The sequence below is a fragment of the Gossypium raimondii genome, chromosome 9, assembly GCF_025698545.1.
Source record: "Gossypium raimondii isolate GPD5lz chromosome 9, ASM2569854v1, whole genome shotgun sequence".
NCBI lineage: Eukaryota > Viridiplantae > Streptophyta > Magnoliopsida > Malvales > Malvaceae > Gossypium > Gossypium raimondii.
In genome coordinates, this window is record NC_068573.1 from 35,084,645 (window position 1) to 35,104,578 (window position 19,934).

Sequence of the window (19,934 nt, forward strand, 5' to 3'; positions counted from 1 at the left end):
GCAACTCCTCATCCCCTTCACCATCTGAAAGGTATTTAACATTTAGTCGACAACCTCCCCGCTCACCAGCCACCTCAAAAGCCCCTTGACCAACACCCTTACCATCCCCCTCGTTAGTCCCTTCAGTAGCTCCCAAAACAACCCTTTCAAGAGCTCCTACATAATCATTCTCAGAAACATATGATGCATTGTTTTGTCTTGTTTTACAAGGGGCTCAGTTAATAATAAAGATTGATTATTTAAAACAAAAAAACTATCTATTTCATGATCCATGTATAAGTCAATAGCAAAATGCTTGTACCAATAATTCAACATATCTATGGTGCTGTTATCATCCCATACTATTCTAAGCCTGCCATCCAAATTCCCACATAAAAGTAAATAATTTTCACAATATGGAATTGCAAACCTTTTTTGTACTATATTACATAACTCAAAGTAGGATATGGTATTAGGATCCTGTTTTATCTTAAGCTTACTCCCACCAACATACCTAAGATATGGGTCACACACAAAATGTCCACCCATAATATTCATCATTGCACATCTGCATTTAAATAGAAAATATAATTTAAAAATTTCTACTATACACATCTACATGTTATTAAATAAGTAAATACATCAAATTAAGAATAATAAATGCACTCCAATTGTTTATCATGATATTCTCATTTTTCTTGTTAGTTGACTTGTGACATCAACTTAATAAATGACATTGAAATGTAAAAGAATATTAAAACAAAGTTTTGGTTGAAGTGGCAGTGGCTGTAAAAGAAAGATTTTATAAATGCTAGTGGTATGAGTTAGATACCAACATTTGTAATTTTTTTGTTGTTTTTAAAAATAAGAAAAAAAGACAAAAGTACACTTGTAATAATATAATTTATTTAAAATATGTAAGGTTATTTTAATAATTTTTTTACTACATTGGTGTCAAGTTGACTCGTGACATCAACAATAATTTGGGTGTCACATAATTTAGCTGATTCTTTGATGAATTGAGTTTAATCATTATGGCGCAAGTTTTATTTTTTTCCACATGTTTTAGTCATAAGTTAACTATAAACTAATCACAATTGGTAATTTTTAGCCACTCATATAACTTATTTGTCGCAAAGAGAAGAATTTTTTTTTTTGCTTATTTTGAATCTCTTATTTTTTACAATAATTTCCACTCATCCTTTTAATTTTAAGTTTAAATTCATAATAACTATTTTAACATATATATATATATATAATAAGTTTTTCTTTATATATATTACATTAGTAACCAATAATAACATGTATTTATTTATGTTTTTTTGGGTAGAAAAAGTAAGATAACAAACTAAGCGGAGACCATTATTCTCTTCCCCACTCCACTGTCATCATCTTGTAAGAGTAGCACTAATTCCTAAGGAGACTTATGTATCACACACATCTCATGCGGCCTAACCAAAGCTAATGTTGCCATCCCATCCGCTACTCGATTCCATTCACGGTAGGAATGGACCACTTGCAGGTCCCGTTCTCGTCAAAGTAGATTTGTGATCAAACACACCAATGCATTAGGAGATGCCATACATGCTTTCTTTCCCGATAAATGAACCACATCCAAGTTATCTACTACTAGTATAACTTTTCTCATATCACATGCACAACATAAGCCATCATAGATTCCCTACAACTCAGCATTAATAACTGGACATGTTCCACACCCTCGTGCAAAACCCAATAGCCATTGGCTATTGCTATCCCATATGAACCCACCAGAGTAAGCCAAGCCCGCAGCAGCCCTTAGTGCACCATTTGCGTTCACTTTATGCCATCCACCTAGAAGCTTCTCCCGTCTAATTATTCGATTTGTTTGCTGACCTCTACTATCTTATAGCTGGTTTACAAATGTCAAGGTAAGTCGCGCCTCATCCCGCATTCTAAAACTTTTCTCAATCACCCTTTCAGCATCAACATAGTTGGGATCGAATCCTCCTCAACCAAATATTCCAACAAACAAAACCAAAGAGCAAAATACCCATTCCTTGATCTCCATTGACAAAATCTCAGCTAAGTACCAGTCCACACCACAGTGATTTAGTCGCAAAATATTGGTGTAGCACATGGTTGATATCTTTTATAACATTCCTACAAAATTAGTAAACCCATGCTTTTGTCTATCATATCAGGATATTGCCCCTCCTGGGAGACTACCACGTTACCTTCGAAAAACTAGATCTTCAAACCATCATTCCATGAAGCAAGTTCTCCCACTTGCTTAGTATGAGCCAGCCACGTATACTTAAAAGATAGCTTGGCACCACCCACATCCTCCAACTCCATGTCGTCCCCATTCTGAACCTCTTTAAACTTCACCCTTTTGGTGGCTTGTTGAATCTCTGGCAGCATTGGAGAGCTCGGCCGTTCCAAGCTAGCCAGAAGAGGGAAAGACTTCGACATCATTTTTTTTATATCTTCTCTTATTAATTTTCTAGGTGTTTATTTATGCTTTAATTAATGAAAAATTTCATCATTTTCTTATGGGCCAAACAGGCCCAGAAGAATTTGTGCACTGAAATATGAAAGCTCTTATGTGTCTTGATTACGAATTTGCCACGTCTTAAAACCCTGACAGTTTCCGGGTACTAAAATCTCGTTACTCTTGATCATAACCGCCGCCGCCATTATTCTTCCTCTCAATCCTTGATTCAAAAATTGCAGCCCTTCTTCAATGGCGAAGAACAAAAGAGAAAGAAACCAAAATTCGCAACCTTTTCTGGCAGATGGCGATTCCGTTGCCTCCTCAAAGAAACGCTCCAAAGCTCCTAAACACCATCAAAAGCAAGACAAAGTAATACTGAGCCGTTTCCCTTCTTTTTGTTTTTCTTATTTCTTCTTTCGTTTTTTAATTTTTATCTAAATGTGTTTTCTCGTTTTATTTGTTTGTTTTCAGTGCAGATGCTTTCGACGGGGATAAGCTCGAAAATCTTGAAAGAGGCGCTTCTTCAGCAGAAGGAAATAGAAGATGAAGCCTCAGGAGGGAACGTTAGGAACGCATTTGGTTCGGTTGAAGAAGAGCATAATAAGCACGAAGAAGAAAAAGAAGAGGATATTGACAATTTTGGTGGATTTTTTGAGGCCCAAAGTCAATTTGGCAACTACGAAGTAAGTTTATTTTATGTGATCATATATTTTTTCAGGTTGCTTTTTGATGTTAAATTGTTAGAGATGATCCTTTTGTGGGAAAGATGGGTGATTTTGTGACAATTTAACTATTTTCTCATTTTTAATCTAATTGTAGCATGATTTTTCTGTTGAGCAATTTTCAAGTAAATTAGCAAATGGTAGAAAGGAATTGGAAAAGCTGCAACACTAGTAATCAAACAGAGCCCGTGTCTCTGTCCGTGTGGACGAAAATAGGTCATTTCCAAGCCACATTTCTCACCCAATTTGTCTTCCACCTACATTAACACTTTAACACATTCACAAACCAATACAAGTCATTCAAACCAAGCCAAAACTAAGTCTTATGCATGACATATTAATATATATGTTCAAGTATCCAAACTTATCAAAATAATCATACACGCATATATGCATATTTTACTAATTATACTATCTTAAACCACTCATCAATATGCCTATGTGACTTCCATCATTCATCCTCTTCAAACATACATCAAACATATTAAGGCCTTATATAAATATACATATCAAACTATACCAATCACAAGTCATACCAATGGCTAATTTCAACCAAACATTTACATGCCATCATTTGCCCAATTTAGCCTATACATGTCATTATAACTAAAATTTAGTTTGTTATTTATACCGAAATGAGCTGATGGATAGTGTGAGATATCTCCGCCAAGCTTCCAACCCAATCAGCTTCCGAATTACTATAAAACAGGGAAAATAAAACAGAGTAAGCTTTAAAGCTCAGTAAGTTCGTATAACATGGAATTTAACTTACCACTTAATTCACATTTAAGGTAAGCACACAAAACATGCTCAAATCAATTTGGCCAAATGCCTAAACACATATCTCATTTTTCAACATGTTAAATATCATCACTTTCGTGTATTTCAGGCATATAAGGGTAATAATTCATTTCGTACTCATATTGTTTCATTTTAGAATTTTACTCTTTGAATCATTTAAAATATCGATGGATACACGGGTAATACACACTAAGTATACAAAATTGTAATCCGTTAATTCACATAATATCCGTCAATTCATATTCGGGAACGCTCATGTGAGCATATAAACGGGAAGCTCTTTTGAGCCATATAACGGGAAGCTCATAAGAGCCATAATCGGGAAGCTCATACGAGCCAATATCGGGTAGCTCCGGAGAGCCATTAATCAAGAAGCTCATGAAAGAGCCTTTAATCAGGAAGCTCCGAAGAGCCATATATCGGAACGCTCATAAGAGTTGCGGTGTGTCCACAACACATGCAAGATCACAACCAATCGGGATGCTTAGAAGAGCTATTAACGGGAAGTTCGTGAGAGCCATATATCAAGAAGCTCATGAGAGCCAATATCGGGATGCTCATAAGAGCTAATAACGGGACGCTCTTGCAAGCTATGGTGTGCCCGCAACACATACAGGACTACAACCAATTATGGAACCTTATATCCATCGAATTTCATTTATTCAAACGGAACTTAATAATTGTTGGTCATCGTCGGATATGTGATTAATTTCATATACATGAAAATAATACAATCACATACATACAATTCAATTAACACATATAATTCTTAATTTAGTTACACGAACTTACCTCAACAATGTTCGTGTACTCAAAAGCTACTAATCCGTTACTTTCTCTTTTCCACGATCTAACTCCGTATTTGACGTATTCAGATCTATACAAATGAATTTAAAATCAATTTATACTCAATTCAATCCAATTCACATCTTAGGCAAAATTACCATTTTGTCCTATACTTTTGATTAATTACAATTTCATCCCTATGCTCAGAAAATGAAATTTATGCAATTTAATCATTATTCCAAGCCTAACCAATTTTTACATGTAACTGTAGTAGCCCATGTATTTCACAAAATTCAAAAATTTTCCATAAATTTTACATCTTTTCAATTTAGTCCCTAAGTCATAATTTCATCAAAATTCATTTTACAAAAGTTGTTTATTTATCAACAACCTTTCATTTTCTACCATAAAACTTCATAATTCATACATACTCATCCATGGAAAAACCCAAACACTTTCATAACTTTGAAAACTAATCCTCAAGATAGCTAGATTAAGTTATTATGATCTAGGAAATATAAAAATAATTAAAAGCGAGACAAGAATATATACCTAATTAAACCAAATAAGTTTGCTAGAACTCAACCCCATAGCTAGGGTTTCCATTTTAGGAAAGATAATAAAATGATTATATTTTATTTTATTTTTTATTTATCATATTTTTATCTTTTACTTTCCAATTTAATCCTTTTTCTTTTCTTAAATTTCCAATGATGAACCATCATACTTATCTACTAGCTCCTCTAAATGGTCTATTTGTCATATAAAAACCTCAAGTTTTGAATTCCATAGCTATTTGATCCCTTTAGCTACTAGAATTCAACTTTTGCACTTTATGCAATTTGGTCCTTTACATCAAGTTAGATATGTAATCGGTAAAATTTTCTTAACGAAATTTTCATATGATATTTCCATCATACTATAGACCATAAAATAATATTAAAATAAATTTTCTTTCGAACTCGGATTTATGATCCCGAAACCACTATTCTGAATTCACTGAAAACAGGTTGTTACAGATAGTTAGTTAAAGTACAAGTGTGCTAACCTTAAAGTTAGTGATGTTGAAAAACGAGGTATCAACACCTTGTTTTCATAAACCAAGCCTGAAAATTTTTTTATTAAATATTTATCGAGAGATTATATGGATGAATTGAATTTCGGATAGGAAATTTTAATGAATTAGTGATTAATTAAGGTACAATGACTAAATCATAAAAGTGGTAAAAGTTAATCGCTATTAAATTTTATTAGATAAAAAGGGTTTAAAAGGTAAATTTTTAAGGATTTAAATGACAATTAAGACAATATAAATTACGGTGTACAATTTATATGTATTTTAGATATAATTATATGTTAAATTAAGGTTAAAAAAATCATGGTAATATTCTTCCACTTTGTTTTCACCACCAGAAATACAAAACTAAAGCATGAGAAGCCATTGTTAAAGCTTCCAAGGTTCTGTCAAGTGCATGTAAGTGTCACAGACTTCGAGTTTTCCCACGCGATCCATGCGGCCTTAGGCAGTTTCTTTGCTTAAAAATGCCTAAGTCAGCCCAACTCACAACAATTATGGATTCAACAGAATTTTCTTTAAGGCAACCACGAAGAACAACAAAAGAATGAAGTAAGAACGAACTTGAAAGATAAACAAAAGCAACAGAAAAGTAAGAACACTTGAGAGAAAAGTTTGAGTGAATACTCTCAAAATTCTATTAACAACTGAACAATGTACAATGAGCAGAGAGTCCTCTATTTATAGTTGAGGCTCTCCAAAATCAACGGTCTAAATCAAAATACATCAATGGCTACAATTAAAAGTTATCAAAATATCAAATCTCTAAGATTACATAATCGTATCTTCTAAAGATTACATTTAATAACTAGGATCACATATCTCCAAAGATCACCTTCCATATTTGCCAAGCATATCTTTGGAAGATCACTTTCCTTATTTGCCAAGCTCTGGAGATGGGCTTTTAGTTTTTCCAGGCAATGGACCAGTCCAATTGGGCCAAATGACCTCCCTTGAATGCGATGGATCGTACGAGTTCATCATGGTTGCGAGATCCCTTGCGCAACCCATGACATAAGTGGTTTCTAAGCCTATTTTTCAAAAATTTTATATTTTTAAGATCATTGTAGTTTAATCTAGCTATTTCGAGTATTAAATCGTAAAATTGTGAAAGTTTTTGAAATGTTTCCATTGATGGTTTTCTATGTTAAATGGTAGGATTTGAAGCTTAGAAATGAAATAAGACAAATTAGTAAAAAGAAGTTTGTTAGTTTTGAGTTCAGGGACTAATATATATATATATGTCAAAGTTGCTATGGAATTTCTATAATTATTGTTTCTAGAGGGTTATAGAAGGATGAAATTGTAATCAGATTGAAAAATAGTGCTCAAATGTGAAAGATATGATAGTTTTGATTTTATGGGCTAAATTGAATAAAATACAAAAATTATAGAAATTTCAAAAAGTGAAATTGAACTGATATATGCTTATAATAAGATGATATAAGGATATTGGAATTGATAAATTGTAATGAGTTATTATAATAAGATGATATATACTTATAATAAGATGATATAAGACATATTAATAAAAACACCAACATTGTATGCATATGATACCACAAGTACTTAATATGCCAATTCCTGTCACTTTAGGTAACTAATCTCAAAAATACATTCAATCAAGGGATAACATAATCACATACATGTCAAAGAGATTACTCCAATAAATTTTTCATGCTCAATTCATTCAATATTTCCATTTCAATATCTAGTTCATTTCATCCCATTTCAATTTCTAATTTTCATATAAACCGTTTTGTCTGATGAACCCTAGTAGACAGACTCGGATACACAGGTATCTAGACTACACCAGTTGCTCGTCCAAGCTAAACCTGTGTCACATAATACTTAAGAATTCGAAAAAAATGTTGGACATCGATAGCATTTGTAATAAATATCGTACAAGCGTGCACAAGGCCCTATTATGCCAATCGTATCCTAGCCTTTACTAAGTTTACATTAGCATCTTTTACACATATAAACATCATATTTCAATTCATTTCAATTCTAGCCTTTCTTACCAATTCACAACTAATTAATCCACAATCAAATACACACACATAAACCAAATACATAACGACCTAAGTAAATAAATACATATGAACTTACCTTATCAAAAAACCAAATAAGTTGATTCTTTAAGGACTAATCAACAACTTTAGCTTTTCTTCGATTAACTTCACTTTGATCTGGTTCTTGATCTAAACAATTATTTTATAAAATCCATCAATACAAAACATTTTCATATTATGCCATGACATGAATGAACCTATATAATTTCATTTTTGATACCCTAAAATTTTATATTTTATTCAATTTATCCCCTAAATTCAAAATAATTATAACTTTCAATTCTTAACCTCGGTTTAAAATCCAACTTCAAATACATTCATTAAGGACCCTCTACTTTTTATTTATACCAAAATTTCACATTTTATTCACTTTAGTCCCTATGTGTAAAACTAACAATTAAACGTTACAATCTAGTCTTTTTCATAATCTAAGATCAAAATCTATCAATTTCAAGCCTAATTATTCAAAAAATCAATAATGGAACCTTTTTAAAACTTTAACATTTTTACAAATTGGTATGTGGGCTAGCTAAATCAAGCTCTTATGACCTCAAATTCATAAAAATCACAAGAAAAAGGCTTGAATTTGCTTACCAATCAAGGGCCAAATGACTTAGCTTCAAAAATGGCTTTTCTTCCTAGGTAGAATCAGGTAGAAGAGATGAGGAAGATGACAACTCTCTCTTTCTTCCCACTTATCTAAGTATATATAGAATAATTAAAAGTTAATTAACCTTAGTTTATTAGCTTAATTAAATACTAATCACATTGTAGTGCATAACCCATCATTATCCACTATTACTTAATTAAAAATGGTTTAATTACCACTTTGGATCTTTGGCTAATTACTATTTAAGCCATTATATCTTTAACCAATTAAAACTCTATAGCGATTGAAATTTTACAATTTAGTCTTTGCATCTAAATTAACTATTTAATAGACGAAAATGATGGATCAAACATCAACATAATTTTATAAAAACTCTGTAAATATTCATATTTAATATTTATGGACTTGGTTTACATAAATGGTGTTACAAAACCGCATTTTCTAGTAGCACTACAAATTGGGTTGTTACAATATGTGGAAGATGTATTAAACACTTAGGAATGAATATTTCATTGTGGCATTTTGCTTGATTGAATGAATGGAAGAGTTACCTTGTATATTTGTTTGAATTGATTAGGTACCAAATTGGTTCTTTTGGAAACAATTAGTCACGTCGCGACGACATTCTCTCAACGTTGCGACGAGATCAAACAGAGAGTTACGTCATGACGAAGTATCCTCAATTTCATGACGAAACCTAGTCAGTGAGTTGCGTTGCTATGAGGAACTCCCGAAGTCGTGACATCAACCTGATATTTAACAATTTTTATGTTTTCGTCCTAATTCGACTTCAGATTAGTAAAAGAGCTTTCATATGCTCATATAAGACCCGAAAATCAGTATGTATCATATATGATCGTGTATCACACTATTTCCATGTTTAAATGGTTATATTATATATTAATTAATCATAGTTGCTTCGACAATGGATGTGGCATCCCGTAGCTCAAACCCAACAATTGAGTCAGATATGGGTGTTATATGAGGTGTATGAGATTGCACTGCGGACTTGAAAGTAGCAAATTATGGAGCATATGACTCTATGAGCATAAAAGAAATTGGTGGACCATGTGAAGGAGCAGACATATCATTGTAAGACCAAGGGACAAGAACATGATGAGCACTCATAGATTCAATAGTAGGATATTGACCAGTATGTGCTAATTTAGAACCACCATAAAGACTGGAGAAAACAGAATGAGGTCCTTGAAAATGATAATCAAACTAATAGCAACAACGATTGACCAAATGACCAACTTTTCCATATAACTGACATTGAGGTCAGCCACCATTGAAATACTTACCACAACTTTTTCTTTGAGTGTGGCTAATTTAACAGATACTAGTACTTAAGCGGCTAATTTTACTATTGCTTTTTTTTTCCTATTTTTCAAAAATATTTATTTCTTCACATTAGTGGGGAGATGTGGGTAATTCAAGGAAACCCCACATTGGTTTTGTATAGGCTAATGAAAGGGTTTAAATATAGCCTTACTCATTACCCTTATTGAGTAATTGGGCTAAAGGCCTAACACACGTGTGCTATAGTTGTTGTCCAACCCAGTCCGTGTTAATATGTTTATTTTTTGATAAAACTTTTGTATTATTTTTCAAAAAATAAAGAAAAATTTGGTTAAAAGAAAATATTTTTTTGAACTATTTTAGAAAATTGTATTTTGCATTTTTACCTTTTTGCCCCTATGTTTTATTATTTTTCCCTTCAACTAATAGTATAAATATGAGGCTGATAGCCTCATATTTTACACAACAAAAAACATAACTTCTATCATTATTCTCATCTCCCTCATTCTTCTTTTTCTATAGGTTTTGTTATTTTACTAAAAATTACATTTGAGGAAGTTCTGTCTAGGAGTTTGGGTTGTAAACGGGATCGTCTGTAACCCCTTCAAACTTTCCTGGGAATTGATCCTAGCGTGGTCTTTTTGGCCAAATTTTTCAACCATATTTAAACTTATGTAAATCTTATTTCCCGTAAATTTAAAAAAGAGCAATACCAATTGAGTTCCATCTTTCTCGTTCGGGTGTACGAATTTGGAAGTACTGTGTTAATCTTGGGGGCGGCGTCCATTTTCGATTACACTGATCTGAGCAAAATCGCTTCTAAGACAGTGGTTCTCCATGGCACAACATTTATTTATTTATTTTTCCTTTATTATTTGTACTTGTCAATGCTAACGTCTTTGTTATGAAGTAGTAATTTTCCAACAAGTGTTGCCATAAGGCCGTTAACTGCCACTCATTCAACCTCTTCAAAAAGTAATGATCAAACCTAACAACCCAGAAAGTGAGAAAAGACTTTGGTCAACACCATTTTAAATTCCACTAAAAGCAAAATTTATAATAGAAATCCATAACCCAATTACAACTAATAGAATGTGACACATGTCTTGGAGTTCTTCTTAGCACCATAGACTAGCACATTGATCATTGATGATATTTGAAGTTGCAAACCTCTATTTTTCAAGAATACCTTTATTGGAATCCTCCACAAAATAACAAACTAAATGAAGCATTGAACCTCTGAGTGTATTCTAATGCACCACAATTTTTGAAACTAAAATTGGGGATGCACATCAATAGAATTTAATGTAGATTACATTTTCTTGAATAGAGAATTGACCTTTTAAGTCATGCTCCTAAGTAATTCTATACATTTTGTGAGAATAATTACAAGTGGTTCAACTTTTGCACACAAAGTTCCTAAAAATTCAAGCTCCCACCTAAATAGATTTTGTTAAAAAAAAATCACAATTCTCTTAAAAAAAGTTATTATTGCAAGTATAATCCTTTACTTTTACCATCTTATCATGAGCAAGAGCAAAGAGTATTAGGAAACACTCTTTGAATTCCACCTCCTTACATCATCCATCTGGCCAAAAATTAATATTTATCATCCCCAAGGAACCAACGACACCTCAACTCTTCAATAATTCATGGGTGTCAAGGTAATATCAAATATATTGATTTATTTGTTAGAACCGTAAAAACAAGATTTGATATAAACTTAAAACTGTAAACGAAGATTTGTCATGTCAAATCATTAAGAACAATACTAGATGCAGAAGCGTACCTGAATCCATTGATTTCTTGAAATCTTTCGATCTTATGGTTTTAATCTTCCAAATTAGCACACAAGTAATTTTGCAAAGGTGGCTCTCTCTTTTCTAAAGATAGGATACTAGAAAAGTTACGTATGTATAATTTGGGGATCATAACCCTAATATATATAATTTTTGCACATTAACCCTAATTTCTAATCAGCCCATCATTAATTAGAAATTAGTTACTAGAGTATCTACACATATTTGACTCATACTTTATTTAATAACTAATGCCCAATAAACCTTAACCAAATTAGATCACTTTTTTTTAAATTTGGGCTAACATTTTATGATAGTAAATAGTAACGTGTAATTACTCTTATTATATATGTGATGTCCATATTTTCTAATATTACTTAGTTAAAACCCTAAATTGAATTAGTTTGACTTTTACTCATAGTCACAAACTAACCTCGACATCCATAAGTGTTGAGTCACGTTGTAAAAAAGAGAGCATATTTTATTAAATAGTTTTGAAAGAGACTACTTAAGAAAATAAAGTGAAATCTAAAGACAGGGAGAAATCAATTTTAATTTGGTATAGAAATTAACAATGAGAATTTTTTTGTCACACTTCATCTCAATCTCGTGATAAAATTCTTATATATTATTTAGAGATTATAGATATAAAAGTGTAAATATGGTTTAGTCTTTTCATATTAAATATAAAAAATAGTTAAATAGTTGTTGTTTTGAAGAAAAGTAACACAAAAAGAAGTGGTATAAACCGTGTGCTAATTCAACACAAAGTTAAGGAAAAAGGAAAAAGGAAAAAGCCAAGTGATTGGTTCCCTCAATGTTGCTTTCTTTTTTGTTTTCTCATGCTCTACAATCGCACTGTGACATTACACAGCAAATAACGAGAAGCAAGTAAGAATTTTTCTTTTTATGAGTTTGTTTACTCCTTTAAAAATGATTTTTGAATAATATTTTTTTATAAATTTTAATATTTATTTTTTTGGGAAATAACTTAGTTAATGAAAAATCATTTAAGTCAATGAAAAATAAAGCATGATTTTTAAATTTGTCTTTTCCTTTCCAAACTTTTTTAAAACAACAATATTTAGAAAAGAATTCAAAATTTTAGATAAAAAAATTAACTTCAACTAAGCGAAATATGAAATATCATATCATTATACTAAATAGTGAAATTCTCTCTTTTAAAAATATTAAATATCAACCTTAAATATTATATTTTTAATATTATTAAACATACATATTTAAATATGAAAAAAATAATTGATACACTCGCTAATGGAATTTTTAGACTCCACAAAAGAATCAAGGGTTGACAAATATCCCATAAATATATAGTAAAATATTTTAAAGATGTTTGTGGAATAAAAAATATACTGCTAGTTATCAAATACTAACCCATTAAATATTATATTATTTTCATAATTAATATTATTTATTATTTTAATCAAACTAATATTTAATATTATAGTACTATTGTTTTAATCAAAACTTTAACCTTACTAATTATTTTAAAATTTAAATAGTATTCTTAATAATTTGTTAATGGATTATAATCTATAAATATTTAATAATTAAAATTTTTAAAACATTGAATTAATACGTTAAATAGTATTATATATTTTGGGACTTGGGTACTTCATATTGTGGAGTATGCCTTGCATTTCAGACCAAAATAGTGAGTAATGTCGCAACGAGGGAACGCACGATGTCCCGACGAGCAGCTGACGTCACGACAAGAAGAAAGCCTTTGTCCCGACGATGCCATAATTCTTCGTCCCAACGACCCAAAGTCACTTCACGACGATCCTGTGTCATTTTTAGCCTCAAATAATAATTCAATAATGATATAGCATCAAATTCTATACAAATCACATTCAATTACTAGGTCCTACATATTTAGCAAATTACTCAATTTAACCATATATCTCGATAATCAATCAAATTCATACCAATACTATTCAATCAGCCATAATTAAATATCAATTCATTAAATATATCAAATTTTAATTCATCATATTCAATTTATCAATCAATTTATCATCTTTTTACGTTTTAGTCCCTATCAGACCTTTTTAGACCCAATTGTAAACAATTCAAATTACAATCACACAAAAAATTCAAAATTTGAGAATATATTGCAAATACATATAACCATACCCCATAAGCTTACTCGGTTAAATCAACAGACAAATTGAAACTTTAAGGACTATTCAACAATTTTGTCTTTTCCCGATTATTTTTATTTGGTCCAATTTCCAATCTATACAATTATTTCATTCAATTTACCAATTTCACACATCTTATATCATCCTATTATATGTATGTATTAGTTCAATTTAATATATCAAATGTTCCCTAAAGTTTTACATTTTATTCAATTTAGTCCTAAAACCGAAATGGTTCTATCTTTCAAATTTGAGTTTCGATTTACAATCCAATTTCAAGTTCATCCTTCCGCAGCCCTCTATTAATCATAATTATAGAAATTTCATGTCAATTTCAAAATATTTACACATTAGTCCCTTTTTTCAAGATTTACAACTTTCACTTTACAAATCAAACCTTTTTTCATTTCTAAGCTTAAAAGCTAACATTTTAATATCAAAACTTCAAGCATTCATCAATGGCAAAATTTATAAACTTTAACAATTTTGAAAAATAACACATGGGTCAGATTAAGTTCTTAGGATTCAAAAAACATAAAAATTACAAGAAAATGTCTAAATTGCAGTAACCAATTGAGGCTTTAAATGTGAAATTCCTAAGGCTGAAAGTTTTTATTCTTCTCCTTCAATTTTCGGTTGTTAAAGATGAAAAGACAAATATGTTTTCTCTCTCTTTTCACTATCATATTTTAATACTTATGTATTAGTTTATTTTATTTATTTTAATTATAAAAAATTTCACAATGTAATCATTTTGTTTTCTTTGTTCCTACCACCCACTATGGTTTAAGAAAGTATAATTGCCTTCTAATCTCTGCTCCTTGTTTCTAATTAAAAGTTTTCTAACAATTGAACTTTTACCAAATTTGCAATTTAGTCCCTGTACCTTAATTAATCACTAATTCGGCAAAATTACCTATTCAAAATTTAATTCATCTATAGAAACCTCCATAAATATTAAATATTTACAAGTCCAATTTACAGAAACGGGTCTCAAAACTGTATTTTTTGATACCACTAACTTTTGGGTTATTATAACACTAGAGTTGGAAAGTTAGGTTTCTACGAGCACTGCACTTACGGGAAGCAAACATGAGTAAGTTTTGATTTAGCAGTGCACAGAACAAAAGGGACTCTTGACTATATCCATTTTGATTTATGGGGTCCGACTCCTGAAATCTCAAAAGGAGGTAATAAATATTTTCTAAATTTTATTGATGACCACTCTAGAAAAGTTTGAGTTTATTTTTTGAAACATAAGAATGAAGTCTTCGAAATCGTCAAGCAGTGGAAATGTTGTTAAAGAAATAGACCAAAAAGTTTGTTAAGTGGTTGAGAACGAAAATGGTTTTGAAAAACATTGCACCGTTGTTGGAACTTCGCAGCAAAATGGAGTTCTTGGAAGAATGAATAGAACTTTGTTGAAAAAGGTCTGATGCGTGCTTTCTAATGCAGATTTAGGGAATGAATTCTAGGCTGAAGCCGTCAATTTGGCAAGTCATTTGGTGAACCGATCTCCCCATCGAGCATTGAATGGAAAACTTACAGAGGAGATATGGTCAAGTGATCCTCCCAATTATTCTAACCTTAGATTTTTCGATTGTCCTGCTTATGCTAAAGTTAGCTAAGGAAAGCTTGAACCAAAGGCCGTAAAGTGCATCTTTCTAGGATACTCTGTCAGTACGAAAGGTTTCAAATTGTGGTGTCTTGAAACCAAAAAACAATTGTTAGCAAAGATGTTACGATCGATGAATCTGTCATGATTCATTCAAAAAAAGGGTCGCCTAGATTTAAAGACACGACAAGTCAAAGTGTTTCAAGCAAGGTAGAGTCAAAGGAAGAAATAATAGGTGACGTCGTGACGAGAAGAAGCATGATGATACAATGTCATGACGAACAAGGACGTCATCCCGACGAGGAAACACATGACGTCATGACGACGTGACAATTTTTTTATTCTCGCGAGATTGAAGCTGTTTCAAATTAGTTTAGGGCTTCATCTATCTCACAGGTACCCTTACCATTTCAATTAACGAATTATAAGTTGGCTCGTGACAGGAAAAGACAAGAAATCCAACCACCACGGAAATACTATGAAGGAAACCTAGTGGCATATGCTCTAAGTGTTGCGGAGAGCATTGATTCAACCAACCTTTCATGTTATTTCGAGGCAGTTCAGGCCTCCGATTCTAGCAAACGGCTCATTGCTATGGAAGAAAAGATGAAATCACTTCAAAAGAATGAGACTTGGTAGCTAGTTAAACCAGCCATTAGTAAAAAAAAATAGTTGGTTGCAAATGAGTGTTTAAGAAGAATGAAGGTTCGGGTTCAAACAACACTAGGTACAAAGCAAGATTGGTCGCAAAAGGCTAAAATCAAGTAGAAGAGTTGATTTTCATGATGTTTTCTCTCCCATTGTGAAACATACATCTATTCAGGTGCTTTTGGCTCTTATTGCATCAAACAATCTTGAGTTAGAGAAATTAGATGTGAAGACTACTTTCCTTCACAATGACCTTAAAGAGGACATCTACATGTATTAACTGAAAGGCTTCAGAACTGAAGTTAAAGAAGATCATATTTGTCTTCTAAAAAAGTCATTATATGGTCTGAAGCAGTCTCTTCGATAGTGGTATAAAAAATTCGACTCATTCATGTTAAGTATTGGTTTCGCACGAAGTAAGTATGACAGTTGTGTGCATTTACAACATTTAGATGAAGATTCGTTCATATAATTGTTGCTTTGTGTTGATGATATGTTGATAACAGCTAAGGATCCGTTAGAAATTGAACGACTTAAAATCATGCTTAGCTCTAAATTTGAGATGGAAGATCTAGGTGCAACAAATAAAATTTTGAGGATGGAAATTTCAAGGGATAGACGTTCTGAGAAATTATTCTTGTCGAGACAAAGGTACATCAAGAAAATCCTTGAGTGATTTGAGATGTAAGACTCAAAATCGATAAGTACTCCCTTAGCTGCACATTTTAAACTCTCAATTTTATATTCCCCTCTGAATGAAGAAGAAAAGTACATGTCAAAAGTACCTTACTCAAATGCAGTCGAAAGTTTAATATATGTAATGGTATGCACTCGCCCCGATATCACATGCTGTTAGTGTTGTCAGTAGATACATGGCCAAACCAGGTAAGTTACACTGGTATGTAGTTAAGTGAATTTTCATATATTTGTAGGGTACTTTAAATATGTGCCGAGAGTTCGGAAGAAGCCAAAAGGGTTTAGTCGGATATGTTGATTCATATTATGTGGAAAACCTAGATCGAATGAGGCCTCTCACAAGTTATCTATTTGCTTTCAGAAATTGTGTCATTAGTTGGAAAGCTACACTTCAAGCCAAAATGGCTTTGTCAACTATTAAAGCTGAATACATGGCAAGCACTGAAGCTGTAAAGAAAGGAATTTGGTTAAGAGGCCTGTTTAGCGAACTAGTAAATGAGAAAAGGGCAACTATCGTGTCACCAAAAATCAAATGCTCCACGAAAGGACAAAGCACATAGATATCCATTATCACTTTGTTCGAGAGGTGGTCATTTAAGGAGATGTTCAAATTCACAAAATTAGCATAAAACACAACCCAGTCGACATGTTGACAAAAAGTCTTCTAGTTTCAAAGTTTGAGCACTGCTTGGACTTGGGAAGCATCCGACGAAGATCAAATTAGGCCTGTAACAAGGTTTGACAAAGGAGTTAATTCAAATACGAGTCAAGGTGGAGATTTGTGGAGTACGCCTCACATTTCAGATCAAAAGAGTGAGTGACGTCTGTTGGATCGCCGACACCCCTACGGCGCAGCGAAAAAAATTAAAATCGGCGACCCTAACCATGGATCCATGTGTGAGGAACGAATCGGGGTGATCAAGGTTACGAATTTACCTAATGTTTATTCAAAGTAGACAGCAACACCTCAACAACAAGTAGTCTGATCTGCTGTCGAACCAAAACCGTAATCTATCGTGATCCCGGTCTCTACGTAATCCACCCAGTTGACTACGAACGGAAGGAATCCCCAAAACAATTTTGAGAGTTATTTTTCTTATGGTGCTAGACTCAAACAAAGAAAAACGTGATTATTTATATCCTTTTGTTTTTAGGGTTTTAAGAATTAAATAAATATGATAATATTTTAAACCGAAAATTATAATTACATTAATTATAATATAAGTTCGGTAAACCATATATTTATTTAAATTCTTATGCTAACCAAATTCATGTCCTCACTATCGTACAACAACCTTGTACATAATGTGTTGAAATTTGATTACCGAATTAAATTAATTCTATAATTAATTTAATTCAAGCGACAAAAACAATACCAACTATGGTATATTCCGTTCATTTCAACTATAGGGTGTGACCCAGAGGTTCTTGTAACGTTAGCGATAACACTAGAACGATTCTAATGCCACGAACAATGAGTGGCATCTAGCAATGCATCATTGCTACCTAAGTCACAAGAGATCATGATTCGACATAACCTTTTATGATTCACCTTTTATGCAATAATCCTTAAGTCCTTTATCTCGGATTGGACACAAGTCATGGAATAGTCACACTTGCATTGTCCATTCCATGTTCCTTGATCTCTTAAGCAGACTACGATATACAAATAAGTATGACATCTAATATCAACTTATTTGAGCATGGCCATGCATTTCTAGTCTTACTTAATCAAGTGGCCTAAGATATTACTCCCATTATGTAGGAGGGACTTATCCTATATCGACCAACCATATCCTCTACATAGATTGTGGTATATCCAACATCGGTCTTTATAGAACAACCGATTCACGGTACGTTTGATGTATCAAAATATACAACTCACGATGTTGGGATTATGATGATCTCAAGTCGAGGATCATATAAATATTAATCATTATGAGTAATGTCGTGACAATTACATAATAATCCAAGAAACATACTCATAACGGGTCAGTCCAATATGTTGTTCTCTAACACACATATTCATGTAATGATTCTGACATTCCATATCAATGACAACTCTTTATCATCAATCAACTACACGTTAGTCTTAATGCATTATCGTTGTCCTATCCAACAATAATACTTGACTAAGGAACTTTTAAGAATAATCATATTATTCTCAGGACATTATTATAAAACAGTTTATTTATATACACAGAAAAGAAACTGAAATAATAATGGTAACGCCTTATATTAATAAACATGATAAATCAAGTATGTTATTACAACCATCTCATGATTGATCTTTGGGCATACTCTAACAACGTCACAACGAGGGAAGGCATGACGTCCCGACAAATAGCCGATGTCACGATCATTCTTCTTCCCAATGACCCAAAGCCACGTCACGATGTGGTGACGTGCTCCTCAAGTTTCTTGGTTTTCTTCTCTTAGTTAAACTTTATTTTAGTTTCCCACTTAAACTTTGATTAATCTAGTGATATTCTAGACATAAAATCTACGAATTTCAATCTATAAATAGGCTTTAGTTGCCCTAGGTTTAGAAGACAAAATATACAGATTGAGAGAATTTTGTATGTTTGAGTTTGAAGGGTTTTTCTTTTGAGGTTGTTAAACTAAACGTCAATAATGAAAATATAGAACGACCGCAAAGCAATACGAAAAGAAAAATAAAAGCACACCAATTTTACATGGAAACCCTTTCGGGAAAACACCACGAACAGAGGAGAAGAAATTCACTAGTATTGAAAACTGAACGATACAAGAGGAGTTTCAACTACATCAATTTAAAGGTTGAAAAACCTTATTCTAATCAATGTCAAATAGAAGAATAGGCCCTCAGGCTTAAGCCTTACATAGATCCCCTAGTTTTACCACTATATTATTTCTTTAATAAGGATTCGAGTCACACAACTCTAACAGGGATTTTGGGTTTTCTTTATTTTGATTCTCTCCATCTTTGTACTTCTTTATATTAGTGAAATTTCCTTTTACCTATGATTTTTTATCCTCTTTTGAGGAGTTTTTCCACGTAAATTTATGTATTTGATTTTCTACTTTATTACTTGTTCGTTGTTTACATAGGTTTATCCCTACACATATCAATATCTTTTGAATATTATTACTAAACTATTGCAACTATTAATATTAAAAGTCATATCTAGTAATAGTTATATCAA

General features: G+C 32.1%; 1 protein-coding gene across 3 annotated transcripts; it reads left to right on the forward strand.

Annotated features, from left to right (window-relative positions):
• Positions 1-1,650: 1,650 nt before the first annotated feature.
• Positions 1,651-3,291, forward strand: LOC105797669 (bystin). Of its 3 annotated transcripts, XM_052621403.1 has the most exons (3): positions 1,702-2,615; positions 2,695-2,824; positions 2,932-3,291. In XM_052621403.1, exons 2-3 carry the CDS (start codon positions 2,705-2,707, stop codon positions 3,235-3,237), a joined length of 426 nt encoding a protein of 141 aa, XP_052477363.1. In that variant the 5' UTR covers positions 1,702-2,615; positions 2,695-2,704; the 3' UTR covers positions 3,238-3,291. The 3 variants fall into 3 exon arrangements, 2 of the variants coding, with proteins under 2 accessions (XP_052477363.1, XP_012483063.2); XR_008188966.1 differs by having other exon boundaries at positions 1,651-2,824; positions 2,927-3,291; XM_012627609.2 differs by having other exon boundaries at positions 1,717-2,824.
• Positions 3,292-19,934: the final 16,643 nt, after the last annotated feature.

Excerpts from the sequence above, each read along its gene's own strand:
- LOC105797669 (XM_052621403.1), top strand. The coding sequence starts at position 2,705 with ATGGCGAAGAACAAAAGAGAAAGAAACCAAAATTCGCAACCTTTTCTG. Across the intron at positions 2,825-2,931 it reads ACCATCAAAAGCAAGACAAA|ATGCTTTCGACGGGGATAAG; the intron begins GTAATACTGAGC and ends TTTTCAGTGCAG.